General features: G+C 41.8%; 2 protein-coding genes across 6 annotated transcripts; both read left to right on the forward strand.

Annotated features, from left to right (window-relative positions):
* The first annotated feature begins 3,877 nt into the window (after positions 1-3,877).
* GTSE1 (G2 and S-phase expressed 1) lies at positions 3,878-14,925 on the forward strand. 3 transcript variants are annotated; one of them, XM_042872658.1, is made up of 13 exons: positions 3,878-3,913; positions 4,007-4,084; positions 4,774-4,831; positions 4,916-5,525; positions 6,722-6,892; positions 8,154-8,286; positions 9,485-9,868; positions 10,059-10,131; positions 10,523-10,765; positions 11,852-12,029; positions 13,118-13,258; positions 13,696-13,739; positions 14,151-14,233. In XM_042872658.1, exons 2-13 carry the CDS (start codon positions 4,012-4,014, stop codon positions 14,152-14,154), a joined length of 2,112 nt encoding a protein of 703 aa, XP_042728592.1. In that variant the 5' UTR covers positions 3,878-3,913; positions 4,007-4,011; the 3' UTR covers positions 14,155-14,233. The 3 variants fall into 3 exon arrangements, with proteins under 3 accessions (XP_042728592.1, XP_042728593.1, XP_042728591.1); XM_042872659.1 differs by having other exon boundaries at positions 13,699-13,739; XM_042872657.1 differs by lacking the exon at positions 13,696-13,739 and having other exon boundaries at positions 14,151-14,925.
* A 156-nt stretch (positions 14,926-15,081) lies between these two features.
* Positions 15,082-26,430, forward strand: TRMU (tRNA mitochondrial 2-thiouridylase). 3 transcript variants are annotated; one of them, XM_042872838.1, is made up of 11 exons: positions 15,082-15,166; positions 15,279-15,444; positions 16,918-17,024; positions 17,472-17,594; positions 18,949-19,121; positions 20,047-20,100; positions 20,581-20,647; positions 21,557-21,657; positions 22,978-23,122; positions 23,352-23,434; positions 24,689-26,430. In XM_042872838.1, the coding sequence occupies exons 1-11, from the start codon at positions 15,082-15,084 to the stop codon at positions 24,833-24,835; spliced, it is 1,251 nt and encodes a 416-aa protein (XP_042728772.1). In that variant the 3' UTR covers positions 24,836-26,430. The 3 variants fall into 3 exon arrangements, with proteins under 3 accessions (XP_042728772.1, XP_042728773.1, XP_042728774.1); XM_042872839.1 differs by having other exon boundaries at positions 24,629-24,711; XM_042872840.1 differs by lacking the exon at positions 24,689-26,430 and adding an exon at positions 23,843-23,956.
* The last annotated feature ends 361 nt before the right edge of the window (positions 26,431-26,791 follow it).

The following is a 26,791-nucleotide window of genomic DNA, read 5'->3' on the forward strand; positions in this document are numbered from 1 at the left end:
AGATGGAGGGTGCTGGTGGTGAAACATGCAGGATGAGCTGTAACTTACAGCGTTCCATTAGATCACAGGCTATTTTTTGCATAAAACTTCGTTCCTTTCTACAGTTGTAATTAGGTTTAACTTGCCTGGTACGAAATTTCAAGCCACCATCACTTAAATGTACACTAATATTCAGATATTTTTTATAAAAAATAGGTGTCTTCTTTAAAAACCTGATTATTTTTATAACACAATCATATTCAGTAGGCAGTCAATAAACAGTATATCAACACAAAAACATTTGGATACTTATGGTTAATAACTAAGCCATGTACATTCTGTATCTCCCTAATCACTTGGAGCCCTAATTAATGAGATACTGTGCCAATGCAGAAGTTCTACACAAAGTTATACATTACATGATTAGTTGGGTTTGTGATGGCTTGATGTGATAAATCCAATAGTGCAGCAAGCATTTCTAAGACACAAGAATAAATAGTATTAAAATTTTTAATTTAGTCTTTCTTTCCCAAAATAAAATGTGAACATCTTCATGCAACATCTTTGAATTGTTATACAAATAAAATAACGTTACCACTTACTTAAGTGTTGCTTTAAGCTTATTGTCACATGTAATTGTTAAGACAAATCTGAACTCGTACTTGTGATATGAGTAAAGGCTTTTGTCTTTCTTTCTTATGGCATTCATATTTTTATATAATTCATATTTGGTTCTTTTAGTTTTATTAGAACTATTAATAATGCCCAAATATGTATTGCAATCTCATCTACACTCTAGAAAGTTTGTTACAGGAAACTTAAAATGTAAAGTAAATGTTTACACAATTAAATACTTTGAAGCATAAGACTGAGCTTGTTTACAGACAGTCTTATCGATCTTAAAACTTTTCCATAAATAATGCTTGTAAGTAGAGCTATTTTGAGCTCATTGAGTCTGTAACAGTTTAATGTAAACGGAATCTAGTCTCCTTTTCCTTTTAAATGAATGTGCTTCAACCACAAGGAGAGCACATCATGTACACTTCCATAGAGGTGTGTCTGGCCTTTATGGCTATGTGAGAAGTGTTGCTGTAGCAGGTGGGATTACTGAGGACATCATATTTTTTGTTATTAACAATGCACCAAATATAGACTAACAGAAATACTATAATGACTTCAAGGAAGAAATTCAAACATCAGTAAAAATAATAAGCATCTACTGACTTAGAGCTTTTTCAGATGTGATTCTGGGGACATAGTGAGTTACAACATTTGTTTTCTGCCAATGGAGCTGGATGCCTGTATGTTTTCAGTTTTCATCTTTTTTTTTTCCCACTTCAGTCTTGAGATCTACACCACCACCACTTGCTGTCTGTTTGCCTCTTTCCTCAATAGTTTCATCTCAGTTTTCTGTTTCTTTTTGATTTTTGGACATATAATAAAGTATTGATATCTCCCAATTTTTCTTTTTTTTTTTTTTTTTCATCTAGTATCATAATTTTCTTTGTGGAAAGCTATCCTTCAAATTGCACATGGCCCAGTTTTGTTAATACAGCCATGGGTACTCACTCAAGCTTACTGAAAGAGGGGTGGCCAGCAGGGACAGCGAAGTGATTGTCCCCTTCTACTCTGCTCTTGTAAGGCCCCATCTGGATTACTGTGTCCAGGTCTGGAGCTCCCAGTACGAAAAAGACAGGGAGCTGTTGGAGAGAGTCCAGAGGAGGGCCATGAAGATGATCAGGGGACTGGAGCAGCTCCCCTATGAAGACAGGTTGAGGAAACTGGGCTTGTTCAGACTGGAGAAAAGACTGTGGGGTAAGTTACTGCAGCATTTCAATACCTAAAGGGAGCATACAAACAGGAGGGGAATCAACTCTTTGGAAAGGTTGATAACTGCAGGACAAGGGGAAATGGTTTTGAATTGAGGGAGGGGAAATTTAGGTTGGATGTCGGGGGGAATTCTTTAGTGAGAGAGTGGTGAGGTACTGGAACAGGCTGCCCAGAGAGGTTGTGGATGTTCTGTCCCTGGAGGTGTTCAAGACCAGATCGGATGGGGCCCTGGGTAGCCTGGTCTAGTACTAAATGTTGGTGGTCCTGCATATGGCAGGGGGCTGGAGATTCATGATCCTTGAGGTCCCTTCCAACCCTGGCCATTCTATCATAGAATCACAGAATCACAGAATTGTAGGGGTTGGAAGGGACCTCCAGAGATCATTGAGTCCAACCCCCCTGCCAAAGCAGGTTCCCTACAGCAGGTCGCACAGGTAGGCATCCAGGCAGGTCTTGAACATCTCCAGAGGAGACTCCACCACCTCCCTGGGCAGCCTGTTCCAGTGCTCCGTCACCTCACTGTAAAGAAGTTCTTGCACACATTTGTGCGGAACTTCCTATGCTGCAGTTTCCGTCCGTTTCCCCTTGTCCTGTCTCCACTCACCACTGAAAAGAGTCCGTCCTCGCCATTCTGCCCCCCACACCTTAGATATTTATAGACCTGGATCAGGTCCCCTCTCAGTCTTCTTTTCTCGAGACTGAACAGACCCAGTTCACTCAGCCTTTCTTCTTAAGAGAGATGCTCCAGGCCCTTTGTGGCCTTCCGCTGGACTCTTTCCAAGAGATCTCTGTCTTCTTTGTACTGGGGAGCTCAGAACTGCACGCAGTACATGATTCCATGAAAGAAATAATTGTTGTTGAGCTCTTAGTGAGACATTCTCTAAGTTAACACAGCACAAGAGAAGAAAGACAGAAGCACAGAATTGGAATTGTGACATCAACAACAGTAATTCAGGGACCCATGAAGAAAATACCAAAGGGAATAGTTATAATATCCTGAGAGAAAAAGCCAGAAGCTGAAAGATAGTAACACTTGGATATTGGCCCATTTTACAAGCAACAAAGCCTGAGAGTTCCTCACCTCACTGACCACCGCCTGCCAGGAGAGTCTCCTTAGGAACCTGTGCTGGGGGCTGAGGAGGGAAGGGATGGAGGAGAGCACATCAGTCCTTGTCATGCACTGTGCCTGTAAGCCAGTCAGTAGGACGCTTGAATCATAGAATCATAGAATGGTCTGGGTTGAAAGGGACCTCAGAGATCATCTAGTTTCAAACCCCCTGCTATGTGCAGGTTGCCAACCAGCAGACCGGGCTGCCCAGAGCCACATCCAGCCTGGCCTTGAATGCCAGCAGGGATGGGGCATCCACAGCCTCCTTGCTATGCACTCAGGTTGCATATACATACTGCTTAACGGTGGGAGAGATACCACACTAGAAAGAACATTACAACTTTCTTTTTCTTTTTGTCTGCTTTACAATCTGCAGGCCATGATTACCTGTTGTTATTCAGCTGCTAAGTTCCAATCCAGTGATTCAATCAGTCATACTCAAACACTTCCAGAAGAATACACCACTTGACTTTATTTCTGAGACAGTGTAAGCCCAGATATATCTTAGGAGACGCCAGGAGGCCACGGGCACGCAACGGAACGCAGAGGCACCAGCTGCACAGCAGGCAGCTCTCTGTGCCGTGCGGATGGCTGAGCGCCGGCATCGCCGTGCAGCGGCTGTGGATCGCCTCACCAGAGACCATCAGCAGCCGCCTGACTGGGGCCCCGGGCACCCTGCTTCGGGGGTCCGTGCCGGGGCAGGGGTTGGGCCGCACGGATACAGAAGTCGGTGCCAGCCTCAGCCCACTTAACCCGCCCAATTTCCTCCAGCGAAGGTCCCGCGCCGGCACACCCGGCGTGACGTTTCGCTCCCACAGGGCCGCGCGCGGCCGTTGGGAGGCTCCGGCCGACTACAAACCCCACAGTGCTCGGGGAAAAGGAGTATCGTTCGAACCTGCCAATGAGAGCGCGCGTCACGCGTCACGTGAGCGGGGCGCGATTTCAAACGCGCAGCCGGCAACGGGGGGCTGCCTCGCGCTCGGCGGCTCCGCAGAGGTGAGTGGTGCGGGGCTCCTCAGCGCCTTCGTTACCTGGGTGCATCTCTCCTAATTGTTGTGTTTTAAACATGCTGCATCACTGTGCTTCCAGAGGCTATGGAGGAGGGAAGAGAAATGGCATTGCCTCGCTCCGGGCGTGTGGTGGAGAAACCGAGTGCTTACATGGATGGTAGGTGGAGAAGGTGCTGGGGAGCCCTCCGTGTGGGGAACCCCGCATTAGAAGTGGGCGCCGTTCGGACTGCTGGACCTCTTTAGTCTGCTGTGTATCCTGTTTTGTGTACTTCTCCTTGCATGGGGCGCTGTTATCAGACTCGTGTTTGGGTGTCCTCGAGACGTTGTGGAGCTCTGGTATTAATGCACGTGGTGACGTGATACGTATCTCTTCTGAGCTCCTCTCTTATCTGTCTGCTGCTGATTCAGTTAATGCTTACTGCGTGAATTGGTTAAAAGGGAAACGTTTTTCTTGTAACCTTGTGTTATGTCCTGTACTGGCCTCAACTAGAAAGGAACTGACTGATAGGACAACTGTGTTGTCATCCAGTTCTTGCTTATATATTCTCATTTCTGTCTTGAAGCTGCTGATAATCTTTTTGCACCTCAGATTCCTGTTGTTTCTGTTAAGGATGTTTAGAATTTACTGTTTAGGTCTTTCATGGCATTTGGGCATCTGTCATGATTCTGATCATACTGCTGTGCCTTTAAAATAATCAAAGCATGTTTAAGGTCAAAGAAATCAGTTATTCGAACCTGACAACTAAATGTGCTGTCAGATTCACCAAATTATGAGAACATAATATAGTCATTTTTATTGCCAATCTCTACTGTGACAAAGTTCTAATGAAGTTGTTATGGTTTCAGACTTTCCTCTTCTGGCTGATGAGAAGTTTGATTTTGACCTTTCACTTTCTCCAGCAAGGTATGCTAATGTAAACAGGTAAATAAATACACCTTTTGAAATGCAGATGAAGTAAGCTCCTGACTGACTTATTTTTCTTCATAGTGGAAGTGAGGATGAAGTCTTTATTGGATCTCTGGGACACAAAGAAAAATGTATTGCTGTCAATATTGAAGCAAAAAGTGCTGAAAAAAAGATGCCTGCTTCTGATGATCAACTCACGTGGAGCACACTTACAGGAGATAAATTTGTGGAGATCTTCAAAGAAGCTCATTTGCTAGCACTGCAGTTAGAAAGTGGAAAGAGTGAAGAGAATAAAATAAGCCAGTCAGAAGAAAATGGAAATGAGACTTCTGAACAATTTGTGGAGGATTTGAAGTCAAAAATGAAAATACTGAAAAGCCATCATATAGAGCATAGTCCCCGGGCTGTTAAGAGGGAGACATACTGTGTGGGAGATAGCCCTGCCTGTATGCTGCTGCCTTCTTTTCAGAAGGAATCAGATAAACTTCTGTCAGGTGACAAGACTCATATTCTTCATATTCCTTCAGAGAAAAGCCCTGTTAAAATTCAGGCAGCTCCTACAGAAATCATCAGTTCGCCTCTGACACAGGAACAGAAAACTAAGGAAAAGACGAAGAAAGCAACTGGCAAACTGCTAATGCCAAAGCTTTCATCTACTCTTGGGAAAAGCAGTATGCTGACTGTAGAAAAGGTATGTCCCCTATGTAACAGTGCTTTCCTTAAACCTCATCTTTGTTACAGAAATGTTTAATCTGTGTACTGATTTTATAAGTGAGCTTTAATCTTCTGAAGTTTCTCTGCTTCTTAAAATGCTCAGGCAGGAAAAGTCCCACACTAGAAAAAGAAAAGTGGGGCAGATATAATATAGCAGCCAACTGGTTTACTTATTGTGAGAATGCAGAGTAACTGCTGGCAGACTTGTAATTCTGTTCTGGTTTTGGGAATGCCATCATTCCTGGCTGCTGTTTAAACACTGGTTTTGATGTGGATTTTTTTCTGTACAACTTGTGCAGAAAAAGATTTTGTGTACTTTTAACTTTTGTTGAAGGAGCAACAGGGAAAAAGCACAACTACTGTGATATGACAGAAAGACCTTCCTAGTTGAGTTCTCATTCAGTCTACCCTTCTCCAGTCATGGGAAGCACTGATCAGCAGTGTAAGGTTTAAGATTTGGCAACGAGATAAACTGAAAAGAGAAACCTAGGAAAATAGTGAAAGAGAATTGCAAGGAAACAGCTGTTTGTTAGCAGCCTTTGTGCTTACAAATCCAGTCTCTAGACTTTGAAATTTTATTATTCTATACCATATAATTTTAGACTCCATTATGTAATCCAGATCTTACTGAAAGTGGGGTATTGCTCTGTGTGACCCCTCACATAGATAGATAATGGAATAGATGATAGATAATAGAAAATGGACAATTTCATGGGTGTTTTTTTTTTCAGGTGCTATAAGAAAAATTACAGACTTAATGCTTTCACAGCTAAATTGTACTCTACCTGTCTAAATAGGCACTTCAGGTGATGTACTCTGCTATTGTAGTGGCTCATCATTTGCAAGTTTAGAGTAAAGCAGAAAAGTATGCGTTAAATGGAGACCTCATAGTTGTGAAGAACAGCTATTACTGCACATGGTTATACGAAAAGTGTTGATTACAGCTGTAGAACTGTCCTTCAGTTGATTTCTCTTATGTGTTCAAGCCTTTTCTAATGCTTAGCAGATGTACTCAGAAGGCAACTTAAACTGTATTGGCCTAGAGACTAAGGGCGTAACTGGATTCAAAGACTTTTTCATTGAGTACTGGCTCAGTTTCTTAACAAAATGAACAAAAGCTTTAAAGTGGCATATAGAAAAATAGCTTTTAAAACGTTGCATTGGAATTTGCAGGCCAAACCAGGAAAACAGACTAATATTTCTACAAAAAGAGATTTGACCAGCGTGGGATCATCTGAAGATCTAATTTCAGATAAATCAAGTGCTGCTTCAGATGTTTTTGAGTCTTCATTAAGTGGCAGTTCCTCAGTGCAGGACAAAAAAGTCCTTCCTGCTCCAAATAAGGTAATGATGAACATTCTTAACATGACAACAATACTACTTCTCTTTCTGTAAGAAGAAAAAACTGAGTATAGTTTATTTTCTAACTTAAAGCTCTATTTTTGTGTTTAATAGGTTTGAGGAAAAGGAGTCCCTGTGCTGTGATTGCTATCTTTAATGTTTTCTATGTCAATACCACAATGAATATACTTCAGAAAAGCTAAAAGTATGTTGGAATAACAAGCATAGGCATTTTAAAGTATTAACTGCAGATAGTGAGTGGTAATTCTAGGTAAGAAACAAATACTATAGGACAAAGCTGCCATAAGACGCATGAACATGCATTAAGTTGTTTTGGAGCTGTAGGCACCTGCACTGCTGCAGTACTGCTTTATGCTTGCTCACAGTGTACTGCTGAAGTTTCCCTGAAAATGGTGCAGGTGGTGTAAGAAGAAGACATGAGGTATGCAGCAGGACACTGAGAGGCCAAGTGGAACCTGATGTTTGCTTTGGCTTGTTTGCACTCATGGGGATTGGTTGTCATCTAGCTTGCTCTTCGGAAGGTGGCAGTAGCATATAACAACTAAGCAGGTGATAACAGGTTTACCTGAAGCTACCTGTCCACCCTCATATGACTGCATAACCCCACAGTCCTGGAAAGTAACACAGTGTTGTGGTATCTATTTAATTTTGTAGAATCACAGAATGGCCTGTGTTGAAAAGGACCACAATGCTCATCCAGTTTCAACTCCCTGCTATGTGCAGGGTTGCCAACCAGCAGGCCAGGCTGCCCAGAGCCACATCCAGCCTGGCCTCAGATGCCTCCAGGGATGGGGCATCCACAACCTCCCTGGGCAACCTGTTCCAGTGCTTCACCACCCTCTGTGTGGAAAAACTTGTTCCTAATATCTAACCTAAACCTTCCCTGTCTCAGTTTGACTGTTCCCCCTTGTCCTATCACTATCCACCCTCAAAGTTTCTGATGTAGGATATAACTTCTTCAGGGGTCCTATATAATCCTAATGTGAAGATAAGATAAGGAGATTGTTTTAAGTCTATACTCAGGTTTGTGACAGGAATAAAAGTAACAGCCTACTTCAGAAAATTCTTACTTCACTTCTGTATGATATCCAGATGTAGTGAACTATTTCCAGGAGATGTTGTTTTTTAACCTGTTGTAACCAAAGGAAGGAATTTCTCCAACAATCACACGACTGTAACACCACGCAGCAGCCTAGCAGAGTAACATACTAAATACTACTTTTGTCTATGTTCTGTGATTCAGCCTGGTTTGAAAAAAACAAATCTGAAGCTTCCTAGTGTTGCCAGTGGTTTCGCAAGGAAAAGTACTTCATCAGTTTCCAGTGTGAGCTCAAATCTGAACTCAAGTTTACCCATTTCTCCCATAGGAAAAAATGGCAAGTACTCTTACTAAAGGTTTGTCTAACAAATCAGTTTTAAAGTAGATAAGCAACTCTTGTCCCAAGGGTCTGAACGTTTTAGTGGTGTCTAGTACATACAAGCAGTATAGAATAATTTGAATGCAGAATAAAATCTTGTAGGCTAGCCAAACAAATCCCTATGGATTGAAGATAAATATTAAACTACTTGTACTGCTTGTACTGACTAGATTCCTGTAAGCCTGATACCTACATGTCTGATGCATTTGACAGCTAGAAAATAAGCAAAACCTTACCAAGTCTGTTCTTGTTGTATGCTGTTTTCTGTTATAGCCGAGCATGTAAGGTCCTGAATGCTGTATGTTTATCAGATTTGAACTATTGATAAAGTCCCACAAAACAACAAAATGAACTGGAGTAGTAAGGTGTGAAGGCTACTTCCAAATTCTGAATTTGTTTAATTCTTAGCTAATAAAAGGATGAGTTTTCTTCAGGGAGATGGAAAAAAAACCCAAGTCTGGAGAGTTAATTTTTCTATTCAGTTATACTGTAGTAAGGATATCAATCTGACCCTTACTTTTTTCTCCATTCTTTTGAAGTTACTGTATCCTAAAAACAGTGGTAGTTACAAACACCACAGGTCTTGTAGATCTAGCAAGATTCCAAGCTACAGCAAATTCTTATTGTATACATTGTTGCTGGGCTGATACTAAGGTTTCTATCAGAAGTTAAGGCTTACTAATAATTTTTTATATGATAGGAAGTATAAAAAGTCAAGATTCGTGCTATTAATGTACAGACTACAAGTAAAAACTGGCAACTGAGAGAAGCCCTTATGGTGTAGTTCAGCCTGTGGTGTTAATCAATGTAACTTAAGCAAACAGTGGAGTGGAAAGTACTTCAGGAAACAATCCCAAGTCTGCTGAGCAAACATGCTGAAGATGTAACTTATATTGCAAGCTGTTCTGGCATTCCTTGAAGAATATTCTTTTACTTAATTGTACTAATTTATAATTCAGATAGTTGGCGAGGAGAATTTCTATAGCAGGTATCATTGCTTGAGTGTTCAGGGAGTAAGTTTTCATCTCAAACTTACATTGTTTGCTATTAAATTTAAGTGCTGTAGATCACTGTTTTATGCAAGGTTAATTATTTTTATTAATCCAGCTTAGCAATAAACAATGATTCAGAAATGAAACTTAGCTTTCTGTTTCAGGGAAATCGAATGCAACTTCAAAAGCTGGTGTGAGTGGCTCTAAACCTTCATCTAGTACAAACAGACAATCTCTGGCCAGACCAACCAGAGTTTCATCTCTGCAGGCTGTCAATACTGAAAGATCCAGCAAGCAAGCAAGATCAGCTAGTACTCCCAAAATATCTAGTGCTGCAAGCTTGGCTAAATCTTCAGCTTCTGCACTAACAGTGCCATCTCAGCCTGAAGGCAGTGGAATTCAGAGGCTGAAGTCTTTCCCCAGTCTGCAGAAGCTATGTCAACAAAATAAAGATGGAAGTACAACTAAAGGAAGCCTGTGCCCAAAGCCCAGGGCTAGACATCTGTCAGTTCCTGCAGGTCAAACTCAGGTTCCAGTGAAAGCTGGAGGTAAGCATGTGCTTTACGTAGCTGATCTTCTGATTTGGCTCATAAAATCAAAAGTTTCTTTGAGTGCTTGCTCTTTCATCACACTTCTATCCACCGCTCGGCAGGAACAAGTGCTCTAATTGAAAGGTATCTGTAGTTCTGAAAATTAAATATGGATATGGATAACAAATAACAAAGCATTTCTCTTTAGATTTAACGCCAAATGAGTCAGCAACAAAAGCAACGCCATCTCTTGGATTAACATTTTGTGGCAAAGTTGGAAGGTAGGACTGAATGGAATGTACTTCTTTGAATATAACATGGGTAGTCATAGCAACAGTCTTCAAAAGCTCTAAGTTCTTTAAAGGCAAGCTTCTCTAGTCCCTTAAGACCATCAAGGTCAGGCTGTGTTAATAATTTCTGAAGTGATTTGGGGAAGGGAGGGGAAATCTACATCCAAAACACTTCAGAAGGAGGATCACCTTTGTATGGCTTAACTACAGTTATTCATAACAATTCTTTTTGAAGTAAAACCCGTACTTTGCCATAGGTATTGATTTCTTGATGATCACCTTTCAGTTACTGATCAAAGGTTAACTGATTTCTATTGTCTGGTAGAATTCTTTGAATGGAACTTTCTAAGAACCTTTGGCTTGTTTGTGTGCCTCTTCTTAGTGCCATGGCAATCAGCACACCCCTGAAAGCTTCTGAAGATGGGATATTTCAGATTCCTTGTGAGAGGCCTGTCTCCATGACTCCTGGCAGCTTGAGACGGTCTGCCTTACCTACACCTGTCCGTCGTATCTCAGGATTTCCAGCAGCAACTCCTAAAACCACACCAAGAACAGTATTTTCTCCACGTGTTGAGTCTGTTCGCCAAAGTTCCAGCTTCTCTACCAGAAAGACACTCACAGCTGGGTAAGGAGGAACACACCCTGCTCTCCAATGCAATGGAGAAGTGAAATCAATGTTGTAGCTAAATTGCTTCTAAATGAAATTTAATGACTTCCAATTTTCAAGGATCTTTTCTCTACCTTTAGAGTAGAACACTAGAACATTTAGATACAGTATAGACCTGATGTAGATGTCTTGCAATTAGTAAAATACAGTCAGCCTTAAGATCAGTCAACATTAACATCAAAGAACTCTAACCTCCTAGGAAGCTATTTGAATTAGTTGAGCTAGTGAGCAACTTAAAACTTGTATCTGGTACTCCAGTTGAAGATAGTTGTAGCTGGTGTTCATTTGCTGTTGCCTTTTAATGAGCAGTAGCTGGTTAAATAAAATTCAGTTTTGCTCCTTGTGGTTGCCAATGCTTTTGTAAAATTACTCTGAAGCCTCAGTCAAAAAGCCAAGGATTTCTCTATTGAATTTTGAGGTGATTTATCTTTCATTTGAAACAATGTCTTGTACAAGGGAGAGAATCCCATGCTACTGCTAACTACCCATCTAATTTCTGCAAGGATAATGCTGCTGCCTTCATGCCACAGTCCAGCATCTTCTCACAGGTGCACATACAGGCTTCCTCCAGGGCTGGAGGGTAAAGTACAAACTATGCATAGCTAGTGAATATCTTCTGATTTATTAATTAGCCTAAATTCCCTAAATAGTCTTTTCTTTGACCAATTATAATTTGAGAGCAATTCACTGCCTCTAAAACAACTTTATCATGTAGATTAGACTACAGTTCCTTAACAAAAAAAACCATGTGTGAAGCTTAGGCAGAATGTATGTGTCAACATAGACATTTCATAGGATGAAATCTTTAGAGCCATTACCTCATTTCATTGCATATGTAGGTGAAAAATTACAGCATAAGTATTTCACATTGTTCAGGAAGTCAGCGTGCTTTTGGATCTGAAACATATGAAGTCCAAAACTTAGGATAAAGAAAATAAGGAGAAAATGAAGTTAGGGCATTGGGTTTTGTGGAACGCTTTGGCTGTCTTTGTCTTACCTGTCTTTAATTGTTGCTGCTGATTAAAGTACTCATTGCTCTTCTAGTTCTAAACAGGTTAAAGAGACACGGTCATCATCTTCAGAAGATGATCCATCTCCTCCCCCTGTGTTGCCTCTTATGCTTGACTTCTCACCAGAAAAAGCTGTGACAGAAATAGTAGAAGACAAATTAAAAGAGGCTGAAGTACAAAATCAGCTGGCTGAAGAGAGACAAACTAAAGAGGTAAGATAAGAGAATCCATATTTCTACAGAACTAACTACATGAAAATAAATGAATTGAAGCTGAGATATGAGTAGAAAAAGCAATTCAGTGCACGTAGTTAAAATAGGTTAGCTCTATGCAGGCACCCTCTAGTGCCTGTTTATAGCAATGACCATCTGCTCTGTGTTGCCACTATAATTCCTCTATTGAAGCTGAATGGTATACTTGCAGATTTCATATTGAAGTTTCACTTCTAGGTGAGTGCTGCAAAATTCTTGTAGATTCAGTTAGGAAAGCACTATCAAGGACAATTCCTGTCACAACCATGAGGCCTCTTGGGGAAAAAACATGCACTGTTCTAGAGAAATTGAGTTGCATAGCAGCAAAGCAAGTCTGTGTACAGTGCTTAAGGATTAAACCCCAAATCTCATGTAGCAGAAAAGTTAGTTAACTGTCACACAGTTAATCCACTGAATGCTGTTTCCCCTCTTTCCTGTAGATCTATTGGCTTCCTTTTGAAAGCTGGCACACAACAGGCATTAAGGAGAAAGCTTTCAGAACTAGCAGATCAGACCTTTAACCTGCCCGAGTGCTATAGATTTACAGAATTCCAGGTCTAGAATAAACCTTGCAGGTGAATTACTCAATCTCATGGCATCAGTTCTGTCCCACGTTAGCTGATCTACTGGCAGGTGTGAAATGCTGTTCTGGAATTACTTAATATGTGTATAAAGTAGTTAAACTGGACAAAATGTAACTGAAATCTGGAGCTCTACAGACTTGCTTATGTATTTAAACTGGGTAAATAACATTGCACAATTCTTGTAGTTTAACAACTGTCAAGATTTAAGACTTTTCTAAATCTGACTTACAAGTGAAAATATTTTATGTTCCAAAGAGATCTTTGTCTTGTTGTATTTTCTCTATTTGTGGTAAGAGCCATTGGCAGAACAAAAGGTTTAATGCTGTAAGCATAAAATCCTGTAAGAGAAAGACCCAAACTGTAAATAAAACATGACCTGTATGTAAGATAAAATTAATTGCTTAAATTATTTTGAAGAAAACATGGAGAGCAGAGGGGAAAACCTTGTCTTTTTTTTTTTTTAAGGTATTACTGATAGACATTGAAGCAGATAACTCTCTCCCACAAACTTTGGAATGTGGAAGCAGACCTCTGATTGACCTTTCCAATACTCCTGAAGTGAATAAGGTTATTCCTCTGAAGCCTATGTTCTCAGAGCAGATAAAGGTAGGTAATATTTAAGTGTTAGGGGTGGGATGGGAAGGGAGTGATGCATATATACTAGCAGGAAAATGTGAGGTGGCCAATATAGCTGCTTGCAGACAGCTCCATGGTAGCATAAGAGCTGTAATAGCAGCTCAGTCAGTTCACAGTACTACATAGCAATGTGCTTTTAAGGAGAGCACAATGTTTTAACATCCATGTGCTGAACTGGAGCTGAGTGAGCAGGAGGAGGTTGGAGAATGAGAACTTCCTTAAAAATTGCTTCAGGCCTTAAACTGTTCCTGAAGCAGGAGGTGAATGTGGTCTTCTGCAGAGCAGGCATGCTGAGACTCTTGTTTAACCCTTCTCCTAAAGCCCTCCTTAGCTGAAAAATGTATGTTGGAACCCAGTCTAAATCTGACAAGCATTTCTGAGCAAGTGTTTTTCTTTCTGTACACTAGCAGCTTGAAGGTGGACTCCTCGAGATGCTTTCAGATGAGTGGTGGTAACTATGAGAATGTAGTTTTAGACATCAGTTGTACTTGGGATCAATTTAATATCAGACCCTTCAAAGTAACACAGAAGGGGATCACAGGGATCTTCAGGGGGCATGTTCAGAGCAGTTCAGAAATGCTTTGCCGTGCCTGGGTTGTACTGTCACTTGAATGTGCATAGCAGTGAAACCTATAAGAAGCCCTTAAGGCTTCGAAGATGAACTTGGGGAACATCCACCTTGTGGGAAGCTTGTGCTTGTCTAAGAGTAAGCTAGATCTTTAAAACTCTGAACCTTAACACTTGTGTGGTGCTTATATCTGTCCTTTGGTTAGTAGCAGGAATCTGAGATTTAAGAAGTAATTGAGATTATCACTACTAATTATGTACAACACCTAAACATAATCATTTTTTTTTCTTTCAGTTGATTGATTTGAGCTCTCCTCTTATCACTCTGAGTCCTGATATAAACAAAGAAAATTTGGATTCCCCTCTGCTGAAGTTCTGAACTTGACTCAGAAGATCACAGATGCGAAGAACCCTGCAAGTGTTCACATCCTGCTCTTCCCTTGCACAGCTGTATGAAGATGGATTTAGAATACATGATAAATTCTATTGCTGCTGTGTTTCTCATGGTCAAGATTATGGGGTTCTTTTCACAGATAAAATACAACAATGTATTTAAACCTTGTTGGTATGAGCCAGAAAGGAATAATCTCTATTGGAAGCAGTTTTGTTTTTTAGTTTCTAACTTGTTCTTTTCCTCCCTCTCCCTTATGTGCAATGAAGGTATAATTTAAAGTAAATGAGTTGTTTAATAAATGGTTATACAAAATATGAACAGGTGAGTTTGTTTCACTAGCAAATGTGAACATGCACATAAGGCTGGTAAGTGCAGGTCAAGCTTTATTAACACAAATTATTTGAAGTCAGGAAACTGTTAACTGACTCTTAACTGTGAATGCAGGTGGAGTACACTGCACACAGCAGGGGGATGACTGCATCTTTCAGAGAAGGCAGTGTGTTATTGCTGCGTGGTTTGGCCTTGACACATGGAGCTCTAATTTGAACTTCCTCCCTTGCACAGCAGAAAGATGCTTTTCTATCTGAGTTTCCTGGGACATGAACGCTTTAAAGGGGTGTAAAATGAAAGTAAAATGCACACAATATTATAACAAGAAGCACGTCGTAGGGACCTGATGCGTGCCTGCTTAACGTATTGACTTAATAAAGTTTATGAAGAGAAACACGTTGCAGCAGCTGGTATTCCTTTAAAAAGCGGTGCAGGCCAGGCCCGGCCCCTTCCGGTGCGGCCGTAACGGACTCCGCCGGCGGAAGGCTCGGGCTGAGCGGCGATGCTGGCGGCGGGGCGGCGCGTGGCTTGCGCCGTGTCGGGCGGCGTGGACAGTGCCGTGGCCGCGCTGCTGCTGCGGCGCCGAGGTGCGGGTCGGGCGGGGGCTGGGTGGGCGCGGGTAACGTGCGCCGAGAGAGGGCCGGAGCGCCGCTCTGCCGGAGCGCCTTGCTCACGCCGAGCCTCGCCTTCCTTCGGCAGGGTACCAGGTGACGGGCGTCTTCATGAAGAACTGGGACCCGCTGGACGAGCAGGGCGCCTGCTCCGTGGACAGGGACTGCGAGGACGCGTACCGTGTGTGCCAGAAGCTGGGCATCCCGTTCCACCAGGTGTCCTACGTGAAGGAGTACTGGAATGAGGTGTTCAGGTGGGCGGCTGCCGGCTGCCGTGTTCGTGCTGCGGGACGTGGGCGAGAACTGCGGGAGGGGCCGGGCATCTGTTGCTGCTCATTTCTTATGTTTCCCACACGCTGCCCTCGCCTTTCGGCAGCCTGAGAAGAAAAAATTAATGGGACATGGCACTTTTTGCTTCTTTGTGCAGTTTGTGCAGAGCGCTGTATGATATGTGCCTGTGTATCGTACTAATCATACTGTAACACGTTCCTTCCCCTGTTGTCTGTGCTGGTGAGGCTGCACCTCTCGGGCTGGATTCTCACTACGAGAAAGACATGGAGGCCCTGCACCTTGTCCAGAGAAGGGCAGTGGAGCTGTGAGGGGTGTGGAGCACAGGAGTGATGGGGAGCGGCTGAGGGAACTGGGATGGGTCAGTATGGAGAAGAGGAGGCGCAGGGGAGGCCTTATTGCTCTCTATAACTGCCTGAAAGGAGGTTGTGAGGAGGTGGGGGTCAGCCTCTGCTCCCACATAACTAGCAGTTGATGAGAGGGAGAGGCCTCAAGTTGTGCCAGGGGATGTTCAGGTTGGATATCTGATTTACCATAAAGTGATTGTGAAATAGCCTTGCTTCCAACCAATTTGGAACTAATCTCTAAAGAAGACGTTCAGATTTCCTCTTCCCATGAGTATGTCGCGCTGTAAGGGAAGTTATGCATGGAAAAAGCTGAGAGCTTTTCTTGGGAGCAGAAGGAAAGGGGTAGTATCAGTGTAACGATGAAATATCTCTCATATTCAACTTAAGAATGTAAAGGTTGTTCCCTGGATCTTCATTCCCCTTTAAGTAGTGCTGTTGTTACTTTGTCTTGGAAGACACTGAGGAATAGCCCTCTGCATCTCACTGCAGTGACATCACGTTGAGCACAAAATTGTGCAGTCAGCGAAGAATATGGTCATGGTGTGAGAGAAGGAATAATGGTGTCACAACTCTTGTGGGTTGGGAGGTGACTGTAAGTGATGGTGAATCGATGAACCAGAGACCATAGAGACTGACTTCTGCTTCTCATCATTTGTCAGTACAGCATTTCCAAGCAATTTGCTGTGAGTGACTTGGTTTGTTGCAGAAGCCTTTTTCCTTACTGTCATTGACGAGCTTGAGTTTATTACCTGAAGTCTCTTTTTAAAGGATTATTTATCAAAAACAACCTTTTGTAGGAAGAACTACTAGAGGCCTTGTTTTTTCCTGTGGTCTCCTGGTGTCTCCTCTGAAGGAATGGCAGTTTGATAAGTCAGGGTTGTGAGTACAACATTATGAGTGATTGCTTGACTGTGCCTTCAAGTCTGCTTCCAAGTGTTGTTTCTTACATCTTTAAATTTAACAGATGTTTTGAGTCTTACATGAAATGCTTAGCATGAGTGGATCTCAAGTTTTCACAGCTTATCTTCTAGACTTGAAGAGTGTTATTCTGTGTTATTGGTGTTAATGTACATGTGAATCTTTATTTTACAGTGACCTCTTAAAGGAGTATGAACTGGGAAGGACTCCTAACCCTGACATAGTGTGTAACAAGCATATCAAATTCAACCACTTTCTCCATTATGCTATGGATAACCTTGGTAAGGCACTTCCAAGTGTGTCAGTTTCAGTGTGTGGTGGGGAGATGCTTAAGTGCTACAGAGTCTTGGAACGGAGGGGAAAAATGGGAATTCATGTGTGTACAGAAATCACCCATCTCTGTGGCAGCATTTCAATATTTGTGAAGTATTCAGTTTTGAATACTGATAAATAGGTAAGGAGCAGATTTAATTTAGGAACACGTATTGACCTGAGCATTACGTCTAATTCTTAGGATGGTCCCTGAAGTACAGAAACATGGCTTTCAACATGCCACCAGATAGCCTGTTATTCAAACCGCAGGAGTATGATTACTGGTAGTATGAGACTTCTCCATAGGTTTTCTTTCTTCATGATTTTGTTTTCTTTTCATAGATGTTTAAAAGCCTGTTTTAAATGATGAGTTTCAAGTATGCGTCTTTGTGGTGTTCTGTTTTATACCTCACTAGGAGCAGATGCAATTGCTACTGGGCATTATGCTAGAACTTCACTGGAGGACGAGGAGGTTTTCCAACAGAAACATACGAAAAGACCCCGAGAGCTTTTCAGAAACCGATTTGAAGTTAGAAACAGTAAGTAGCATTGTATTTCATCCTAGGGTTCAAAGAAATTTGAACTATATTTATTTTATGTTGCAGTGATTACTCTTTAAACCCCAGTTTCTGTAGAATGTGGATTGGGCAAACAGGAGATTTGCATTACTGAAAATTACACTAACAGTCAAGTAGTACATTTGCTGATACAGGTGCAGAGGGGTGAAAATAATTAATTCAGGAGTAATCAACATTCTGGAAGGACTGTACTTAAGGAGATGGGGCTGTCTTCTGGATCCTGGGGAAGTATTTCAAGAAATTATTGTTGAGTACTTCACTGGGTCCTGTAAAAATTATTTGATATGTTTGTTCTGCTTTAGATTTAAGACCTTTGAAACATGAAAATTAACAACATAGTTTTATATAGCTTTATATGGATCATATATTATTTTACAGGGGAAAAAAACAGTTTTTCACTCCATAATTCTGCTGTTGCACCTTACTTCTCTATTCCCCTCTGGAAGGCAGAGTAAGGTTCTGCCTGCACTGCAGCTGGGAGGTGTGAGCACAGCTTATGCAGGCATTTCTAAGACTGTGATGCTGAGATCAGCCAAGAGAATATAGCAGCAGCAGGCTTTGCTCTTCACTCTTATAGCCTGCCTGTGGCCATATGTGATCAGAAGTTTCTACCTGCAGCATGGCAGTTCTGTTGTGTCAATACATGAGCTGGCTTAGTTACTGCTGCTTGGGGATGGCTCTGCATGGCACTATTGCAGGTTGGATAATACCTGGCCAATAACTGCTGTGGGCCATAGTGTAATAAGGTGACTCAGATGAAACTCTGGTGTAAATGGGAAATGCAGTATACCCAAAGGGAAAGAAACTTGCAAGTTACCACTCTTGCAAAGTTGTCCCAGTAATGTTGGCATATTAATGCTTCCTTGGCTTTCACATCTCTCCTGAGATCGTCCAGTGGGAATAACTGTGCTGATTGTTCAAGTCACTGATGTATGGCAATATAAGTTCAGTGGAAAATATGTTTTTAATTAACAGTGTGCTCTAGAATGTTTGAATACTGGTTCTGTCTTTCAAATGAAATGTGAACGTTGTCTTCATCTTTTATAGCGTTAATGGTCTTGGCAGTGAAACTTCCAGTAGAATATAGATGGGGCAATGTATGAATTTCTACAAAATCAGAATATTTCTGTACCTTTTCAGTGGTGAGAAAATAAACATTCTCAATTAGATTTTGTACACCTTGCCCAAATGCTGTCTTTTGCTTGTGTTTGGAAGTAATAAAACTGAAATGTTGGTTATTGAACAAAATGCTGAAGGAAGTTCGACCATTAAAGGCAGCAGTTGTGTTGATTGTTTTGTGTTTTATACTTTGCAGCTGTAAAACTCCTTCAAGGAGCTGACCTCTTCAAAGACCAGACCTTCTTTCTGAGTCAGATCTCACAGGATGCTTTGAGGAAAACCATTTTCCCTTTAGGGCATTTAACAAAAAGCTTTGTAAGGAAGATAGCATCAGAACATGGCCTTCATCATGTGCTAAAGAAAAAAGAGGCATGGTAACACTTAAACTCTTTTGATTTCTATTTCTCTCTAAAATGGACTTTCTGATCTTTTTGATCCTTAATCTCTGACAAATCAGCTGTTTCCATGAACAACGATAGAATAGGTTGGGAACTGTTTTCATCATTGTCTGCCTGCTTTCAGGCATTTTACGTGTTCCTGGTTAGTTCTGTATTGTAGTTTGCAGATAATTTATGGGCCACTACATCTCAGAAGAGCCAAGATGAACACGAATGTGATAGGAAGCTGTAAGGAAAACATTCTTTGTTACAGCAGATGAGAAGCCTTGGTCTTTACTCTCCATAGCTTTCAAAGATTTCATCGCTGTCAGTAGGTTTGAATATGTTTTCACATAGGCTGGGTGGTGCTGTTTTTCTACAATTTGTTTTTTCAAGGGAAGTTCTGCATCCCTGACTAAGAACACTTCATGATTTAATCCTAGAAAGCACAATGCAGCCAGCAGTTGTATGCTGATACAGCCTTGATTGCCTTAAATGTATTCATCCACTGTGAATGTTTTATCTGAAGAATGTAGAAAGTAACTGTAAGGAAAAGGAAGGCCTGGTTGTTTGTGGAAGCTTTTCTTCATGACAAGTCTGTGACTATATAATGTGTGCTTTGTATGTTAATCTGACTGTAATCTACACACAGTGTGATCACCAGTGTAAATGCATGTCTTTACTGAACATATGTTCAGTATTTGTTTCTCTTTTGTGCTCGTGGCTCTCGCTGATGCTGTGTACTGGTAGTTTCCATATGCTGGAGAAGATGTTGTGGATTTGTTCGTTTCATGGGATCCCCTGGTAGTTTTCAGTGCCTAAGGGAAAAAATCCATCTGGCACAGATAAGTAATGGATATTTTCTTCAACGTATTTCTCTGCTTTTATATGGATTCAGTTCCACATTTCTTTTTCAGAGCATGGGAGTCTGCTTTATTGGTGAAAGAAACTTTGAAAAATTCCTGCTTGAGGTGAGTAATGTTAGCTCTATGGTCATCTCCATGTTATGTTCTTCTTCTGTCTGTGGCAGCATCTCAAACAGCTCCTGTCTGCTGCTCAGGAGTGATGGCCCACCTCCCTCTGAATTCCTGAGAAGCTGAAGCCAACAGCCTGTTCCAGGCAGCTTGCTCCTCCACCTGTGTGCAGTCTGTAGCAATGAGTCACAGGCAGGCTCCAATGGGTGGCTGGGATATGAGAGGGGCAGATGGCTGAACCCTGCTATTGCATGACATAAATGAGCACAGGGGGAGTGAAGCACAAGTGGTCACTGCTGCTAGGGACTCCCCTCCTGCTTTTCTCCCTCAAGCAGCATCAGCAAAGAGGCAGTGAACTGTGCTGGTAGAGATTACGTGTTGGAAAGCCATTTTTCTGAGTCTAGGAGAATGTAGTGGCAGAGCTTTTGAGGGTTTTTTGGAGCCTTCTTGTGACTTAAATCTCTTCCTCTTTGGCAGTATTTAGAACCTCAGCCAGGTAACTTTGTTTCCGTTGAGGATAAGAAGGTGATGGGAACACACAAAGGTAATGGGCTGACACCCTAATAACTACTTTTAGATAAATGGAGCAATATTGCTCATGGTTAGAGGGACAAATCCTGGGGAATTCCAAACCAGTCTGCAGACTTTTTCCAATTGGAATACTCTAACTAATCGTGGAAAACTGGCATTGCACAGCATGTAGAGCCTTGTACTGCAACTGAGTATTTAATGTAGTTCTATGTTGCAATATAGTAGATGATAATTCTATTAGAATTACTCTGTTGGTACTCAGTGACTGTTAATTTAATACCAGAGGCAATTTTGCACATAATTCTTTTGAAATGAGAGCGCTTCAGTTCCAAATTCTTTAGTATCTAAATTTTGCAGAAAAAATCTGCACCTCAGTGATGTATTGTCCACATTTGGTAATATCATAGAATCATAGAATCCTTGGAGCTGAAGGGGACCTCTGAAGGCAGTGTAGTTCAACTCCCTGCAGTGAGCAAGGAGAGCACAGTCCTGCTGTGCAGCTGCTTTGGTGTACTTTGCTCACTTTGTGGTTCTGGCTGCCAGAACTGAGCTCCTGTCCCAGGCTGCATATGGAAGTAGGATGTTCTCCTGGGACAGAAAATAGCAGGGGGAGCTGGTAAGGCTGAGTGATGGCAAAACCACCAAGTGTAACAGAAATAGAAAACTGTCATTAAAAACCCTTCAGAATACCACAATAGAAACAGCAAAGTGTGAAATCACGTGCTTCAGGATGCGAGCGTTCAAGTAGATGCTGGCTTAATTTGTAATTGGCACACCTGTCTAAGGTGATTTGGGTTGTTATTATTCCTTGTTCAGTGATAAATCTTTGGGGAAACACTTCTAATATATGTTGGGTTTTGTTGTTGTTTTTAAAGTAAATATTAAAGGATGCTAACAGCATTACATTTGCATATTCCTTTAGGTTGGTTCCTGTACACCATAGGCCAGAGGGCAAGACTGGCAGGCCAGCAGGATGCGTGGTTCGTTGTAGATAAAGATGTCAGCACTGGAGATATCTTTGTGGTGAGTTAATTAACACTGCTGTTAATGACTGACACAAGCATTCCGTGACTTCTGCTGTGTGGAATGCGATCCTCACTTGGGCAGAGTTCTTGGCTTTCCTGCTGGGGGAGACAAGCAGCAGCTAGCGCAGCATGCACAGCTTTGGGGCATCTTGTCCGAACTGGCTTTTGGTGAGCAGAGAATTGTTTGAGGTTTTGGCAGTGAGATTTTTCCGAACAAATGGCAAATGCTGAAATGAATCAGCCAGTCTGCGGAGTTCTCTTTTTTTCCCCCTAACACATAAGAGTTTGTTGTATTGTCATGGCACAGTGCACAAAATGTGTATTCTTTTGGTTTACTGTGTTTTGCTATTTTCTTTTTCCAGTAAAGGAAGTAGCAGCCATGAATACAGCTTCATCATCTTGAAAGCTGAGGCAGAATATAATGCTGCGAATCGTTGATGTCCTAATGACTGTCTTAGGAGATGGATGGAGTTCTGCAGCTTGCCTGCTTTGTTAGTGTTCTTGCTGCTGTTGTGAAAGCTATTATTCTAACTCTGATACCGATGAGATTAGAATGGTGTGTTGCTATTTGTTTATGTGCCTGGGGGAAAACGAATGTAATCTCCCAGTTCTGAGGGTAGTCCGTCTCCAGAAATGAGATACTGAATATTTAAGTGATAGCATAGCCTACATTGTAAATATAAATTGTCCGGAGGATTATTATTTTTGACAAATGAATGATTTTCTTGCTTACATTATAGCACTAGAAATACTCTTGTTGCTTCTAGAATTAACAGAAGAGTGACACAAATCTACGTAGCTGGAAATCTACATGCCTACACCACAGTGTAGTAACAGGAGATAGTGCCATAAAATAAGCTAGCTCAGGTAGGAAGGTGATGTATTAAATTAATCATTTAATGTGAGTATATTCAAAAATAGTTTGTAACTTTTGTTCTCCTCGTTTTGTTTGCCATAATGGGCCCAAACAGGGATTGTTTTTTAATGAGAATTTGAAGGGCAGGGATGTAGCAACTTCCTGAAGTGGTGTAGGGAGCGCAGTAGACATCCAAACTGAGCCCAAAGAAGGCAGAAATGTGATTGTTTGGAGGCAACATACAAGAAGTGAGACAGCCCAGAGGTGTATAAGGTTTACTTTAGCATATTAAGGCTTCCACCTGGAAGCTGATTAAGTGCTATTAGTGCTTGTTTTCTTGCTTATTTTGCCTTTATTTTGTTATGGCTTGATGCTGCTTCTGTATTTCATGCTTTATATCTCAATGGTTGTAAGTTCTTTGGTAAAAATAACCTCACCATGAAATGAATGTTGTATTTCAAGGCACCATCAACGGATCACCCTGCTTTGTACAGAGACTTACTGAGGACAAATCGAGTGCATTGGATAGCAGAGGAGCCACCTGCAGAGCTCGTTAGAGATAAAATGATGGAGTGTCATTTCAGGTTTCGGCACCAGATGGCACTGGGTAATCAAACTTTGGTTTGTTTTCTCTTATTTTGTTTTGCTGGTGAAATGGTGGTAGTGTGATCAGTGTTGTTCTGTAGATATAGCTGAAATATTTTGGATCCTTATGAAACAGTTCTTTGCAGGAGCATAGTGTTGACTTAGGTCTGTTTAACTCAGTGATGGAAATTGCTTTTGTTTTTGTGGGAACCTAAGAACTGAGTGGCAGATGTTTGGATTTTCTCCCTCAGTGCCCTGCGTGCTGACTCTAAACCAAGATGGGAGCGTGTGGGTGACACTGGTGAAGCCAGCAAGAGCTCTCACTCCTGGACAGGTAAGTTGTTGGAAGTGATTTTTTTTCACTTTGGGGGTTTTAAGGTAAAATAGAGTAATTGGTAAAACATCAGTGCTGTTAATAGCTGGAACAAAATAATTTTCATACGAAAATACCATGTGAGAGCAGTTAATCCCATTTTGGCTATTCATCCTCTATTCTATGAAGAGTTTGTTTGCAGTTTTAAAGTCTGTTGTTATCCATGTATCATGAGAGGCTGACTTACATGTTTCAGAAACATACTGAACGGTCTCTAGTTATCACTTATATATGTGGAAAAGGTATCTATTCCTGTCCTCAAGAAACAGATTTTAAAAGTCATTAGTTTGGTAATTGGCTGCATAATGTAGTTTTAATGTTCAAATTCATTTAGCGAGGATCTGCATTCAGCACGTTGCATTCTCCCAGAACAGCAATGAGAAGTGGTAATGGGCACTGGTGCCTCTCAAAATCCTAGAATGGCCTGGGTTGAAAAGGACCACAATGCTCATCGAGTTTCAACCCCCTGCTGTGTGCAGGTCACCAACCAGCAGACCAGGCTGCCCAGAGCCACATCCAGCCTGGCCTTGAATGCCTCCAGGGATGGGGCATCCACAGCCTCCTTGGGCAACCTGTTCCAGTGCGTCACCACCCTCTGTGTGAAAAACTTCCTCCTAATATCTAACACCTAAACCTCCCTGTCTCAATTTAAAACCATTCTGCCTTGTTCTACCACTGTCCACCCTCATAAATAACCATTGCCCCTCCTGTTTATTATATGCTCCTTTCAACTGGAAGGCCACAATGAGGTCTCCATGGAGGCTCCTCTAAGCTAAACAAGCCCAGTTCACTCACCCTTTCTTCATAGGAGAGGTGCTCCAGCCCTCTGATATCTTATGGCCCTCCTCTGGACCCGCTCCAAGAGTGATGTAGATGAAAAGTCATTCTGAGATTCATCAGGATGAGTGTTAATATAAGGGTACACCGCAATGCATTGTAAGCTAGAGGCTCTCAGACATTTAATGCATAGCCTCTCCCACCCCAAAACCGGGGCCTCTGGGGTACATGGAGAAGCAAGAGGTTTATAACAGAGGGGTGAGGATAAGGGAAGTGAGCTGAGCTGAGAGGAGTCCCACCGGGGTGGAGGGTGGGAGTGAGGAACCACGGAGTGCCTGCTTAGAGCAGGTACAGATGTATGCACTCCCTGTCCAACAGCTCTCGTGCAGCCTGCATTGCTTGCTGTGTGAAAAGGCTCTGCCTGTGTTCATCTCCTAGTTTGCTGTGTTCTACAAGGGCGATGAGTGCCTGGGCAGCGGGAAGATCCTGAGGCTGGGCCCATCGGTGTTCACCATGCAGCAGGGCAGAAACCGAGAGGAGGGTACCAAGAAGGAAGATATTGACAAGGTCGAACCAGCAACATAGCAGTTGGGTTTGTTCATTGAAGGACATTTGGATAATTTGCTGCCTGACAGTAAAAAAAAACAATGGTAAACATCTTCTTTGTGGATCTGAATATTCTGAAGGTTGAATGTCTGGTCCCAGCTGTGCTGTTAGCACACAACGGCTTTGGAGCAAAAGCGAACTTGGCACAAGGTTATTAAAGTGTGTGATGATATTTGTGCTGATACATACAAGAGAATGTCTTGGGGTTGTTTTATAACAGAAGTTGCACATATAAAAAGAATAAGGTGTGAAATCATAACCTTGTATTTTATGCAGAAGTGAAATATCTTTTACTTACCTGAAGATAGCTGTTTCCAGGAAAAGTACACGTTGTTCCTACAGTAGATGTATGCACGTGCATCAAACTCTGGGGAAGGAATGAAAGGTGTTTAAGCCCAGCATTTTGTCTGAACGCTGAGCAACGGGTATTTATTTTTAATTAGATGTAGTTTTATAAAAAAATGTTCTAGATTCTGAAACTGTACTAAGCAGTGCTTTGAAATGTTTGTTACTCAGAATGACAAATCTAGGAGCTTGAAAACAGTCATGGTATTTCCATCTTTCACCCAATTTTTTGTTAAATGCTGAAAAAAAGCCTACATTGTCATGCTTCAGAAAAATGCAAATTCATACATGTTTCCTTCTTACACAGCTATCTTACTATAGACCAGATAAGAGTTCAATCTCAGATCATGCCGTGTGTCAAAAGGAGTGGCATTAGGAAGAACCAAACGCCCCTTTGCAAGTTATTTGCATTAAGAACTGAGTGCATTTTGAGGACACTCTGTGCTTTCAACAAAGCTTTATTACAGCAAGCCCACAAAAATAAAGTCCTGTATTTCCACACAGAAGATAACTCATTAAAGCACAGCTATGGAGGAGCAAGACTTATTAAGTGGGTGTAGAATTTTGAAACTGCATCCAATTTGGGCAGTAGTAAAGCTCTGACATGAATAGATCTTTTCAGCTGATTTGAAGGCTTGGATTACACATAGCATTCTCTCCTCTTCTGTTGTCTAAGCATCTTCTAAGAATTTCTTTTATCCCTTTTTGTCAGAACAGATTAAAATAGTCTCTTTTCTCCAAAGTGTGTCTGTGGAGTGGGGGGGAGGATGGGGAGAAGGCACTGATCATTGTCCACCTGCTGGTCTGGTGAAGTTAAGCACAATTCATATAGAAAAAATAGAATATAGAATATATACAATATAGAAAAAATCTAGACTGTTAAAATCTTTTATATTTATTTGACATTACTGTAGATCTGGGGAGAAAAGCCATCGTTTTTCACTGGTGCTGCAATCAATTCAGTTTAAAAGTCTGTGTTCAGAGGACATATCCACGTGCAGGGTAATGGTGAATATTTAATGCCTCGTGTCAGCTCTTGGTTTGTGCTTGGTTGGTTGTGTTATGGGTCTTGGTCTCAATGATGTATGTTCCCAATGTTTCTCTTGTCTCTCCTGAAACTTTGGTCTTTGCAAAATGTGGTATTAACTACTGAGGTGTTAATGACGTTTTCCTCATCTGATTTTTCCTGTGAATGTCCCAATTAAAATCTTCACAAATGCTTTGTGTAATGCTAGAGTGGTCTCTCTTATTGCATCATCTGATATTGCATTCAGATCTGCTGTTGGCAGAGGTAGCTGTGCAAGTGCAAGAGAAGGGACACAGCCATTTCTGTGTCTTCAAAATTCACTTTCTTTCCGATTCCCGAGATGGCAGAGCTTGGCAGAGACCTCTGGCAAACATCTGATCCAACTGCAGGTTCAGGCAGATCACGTTGTTCTCACCAGCTCTGCCATGTCCCAGGCTGCTGCCCTCCTGCTGTGGCTGCTGGTGACACAGCCCTCCCCCAGCGCCCCCCTCCTGTGGTCATGGAGCCACATGGGTCCATGGGTCGCTGGCCTCCACAGCCACTCAGGCTGCATCTCGCTCCAC

Source organism: Lagopus leucura, unplaced genomic scaffold (genome assembly GCF_019238085.1).
Source record: "Lagopus leucura isolate 7727_CA_CO unplaced genomic scaffold, USGS_WTPT01 Super-Scaffold_100008, whole genome shotgun sequence".
Taxonomy (NCBI): Eukaryota; Metazoa; Chordata; class Aves; order Galliformes; family Phasianidae; genus Lagopus; species Lagopus leucura.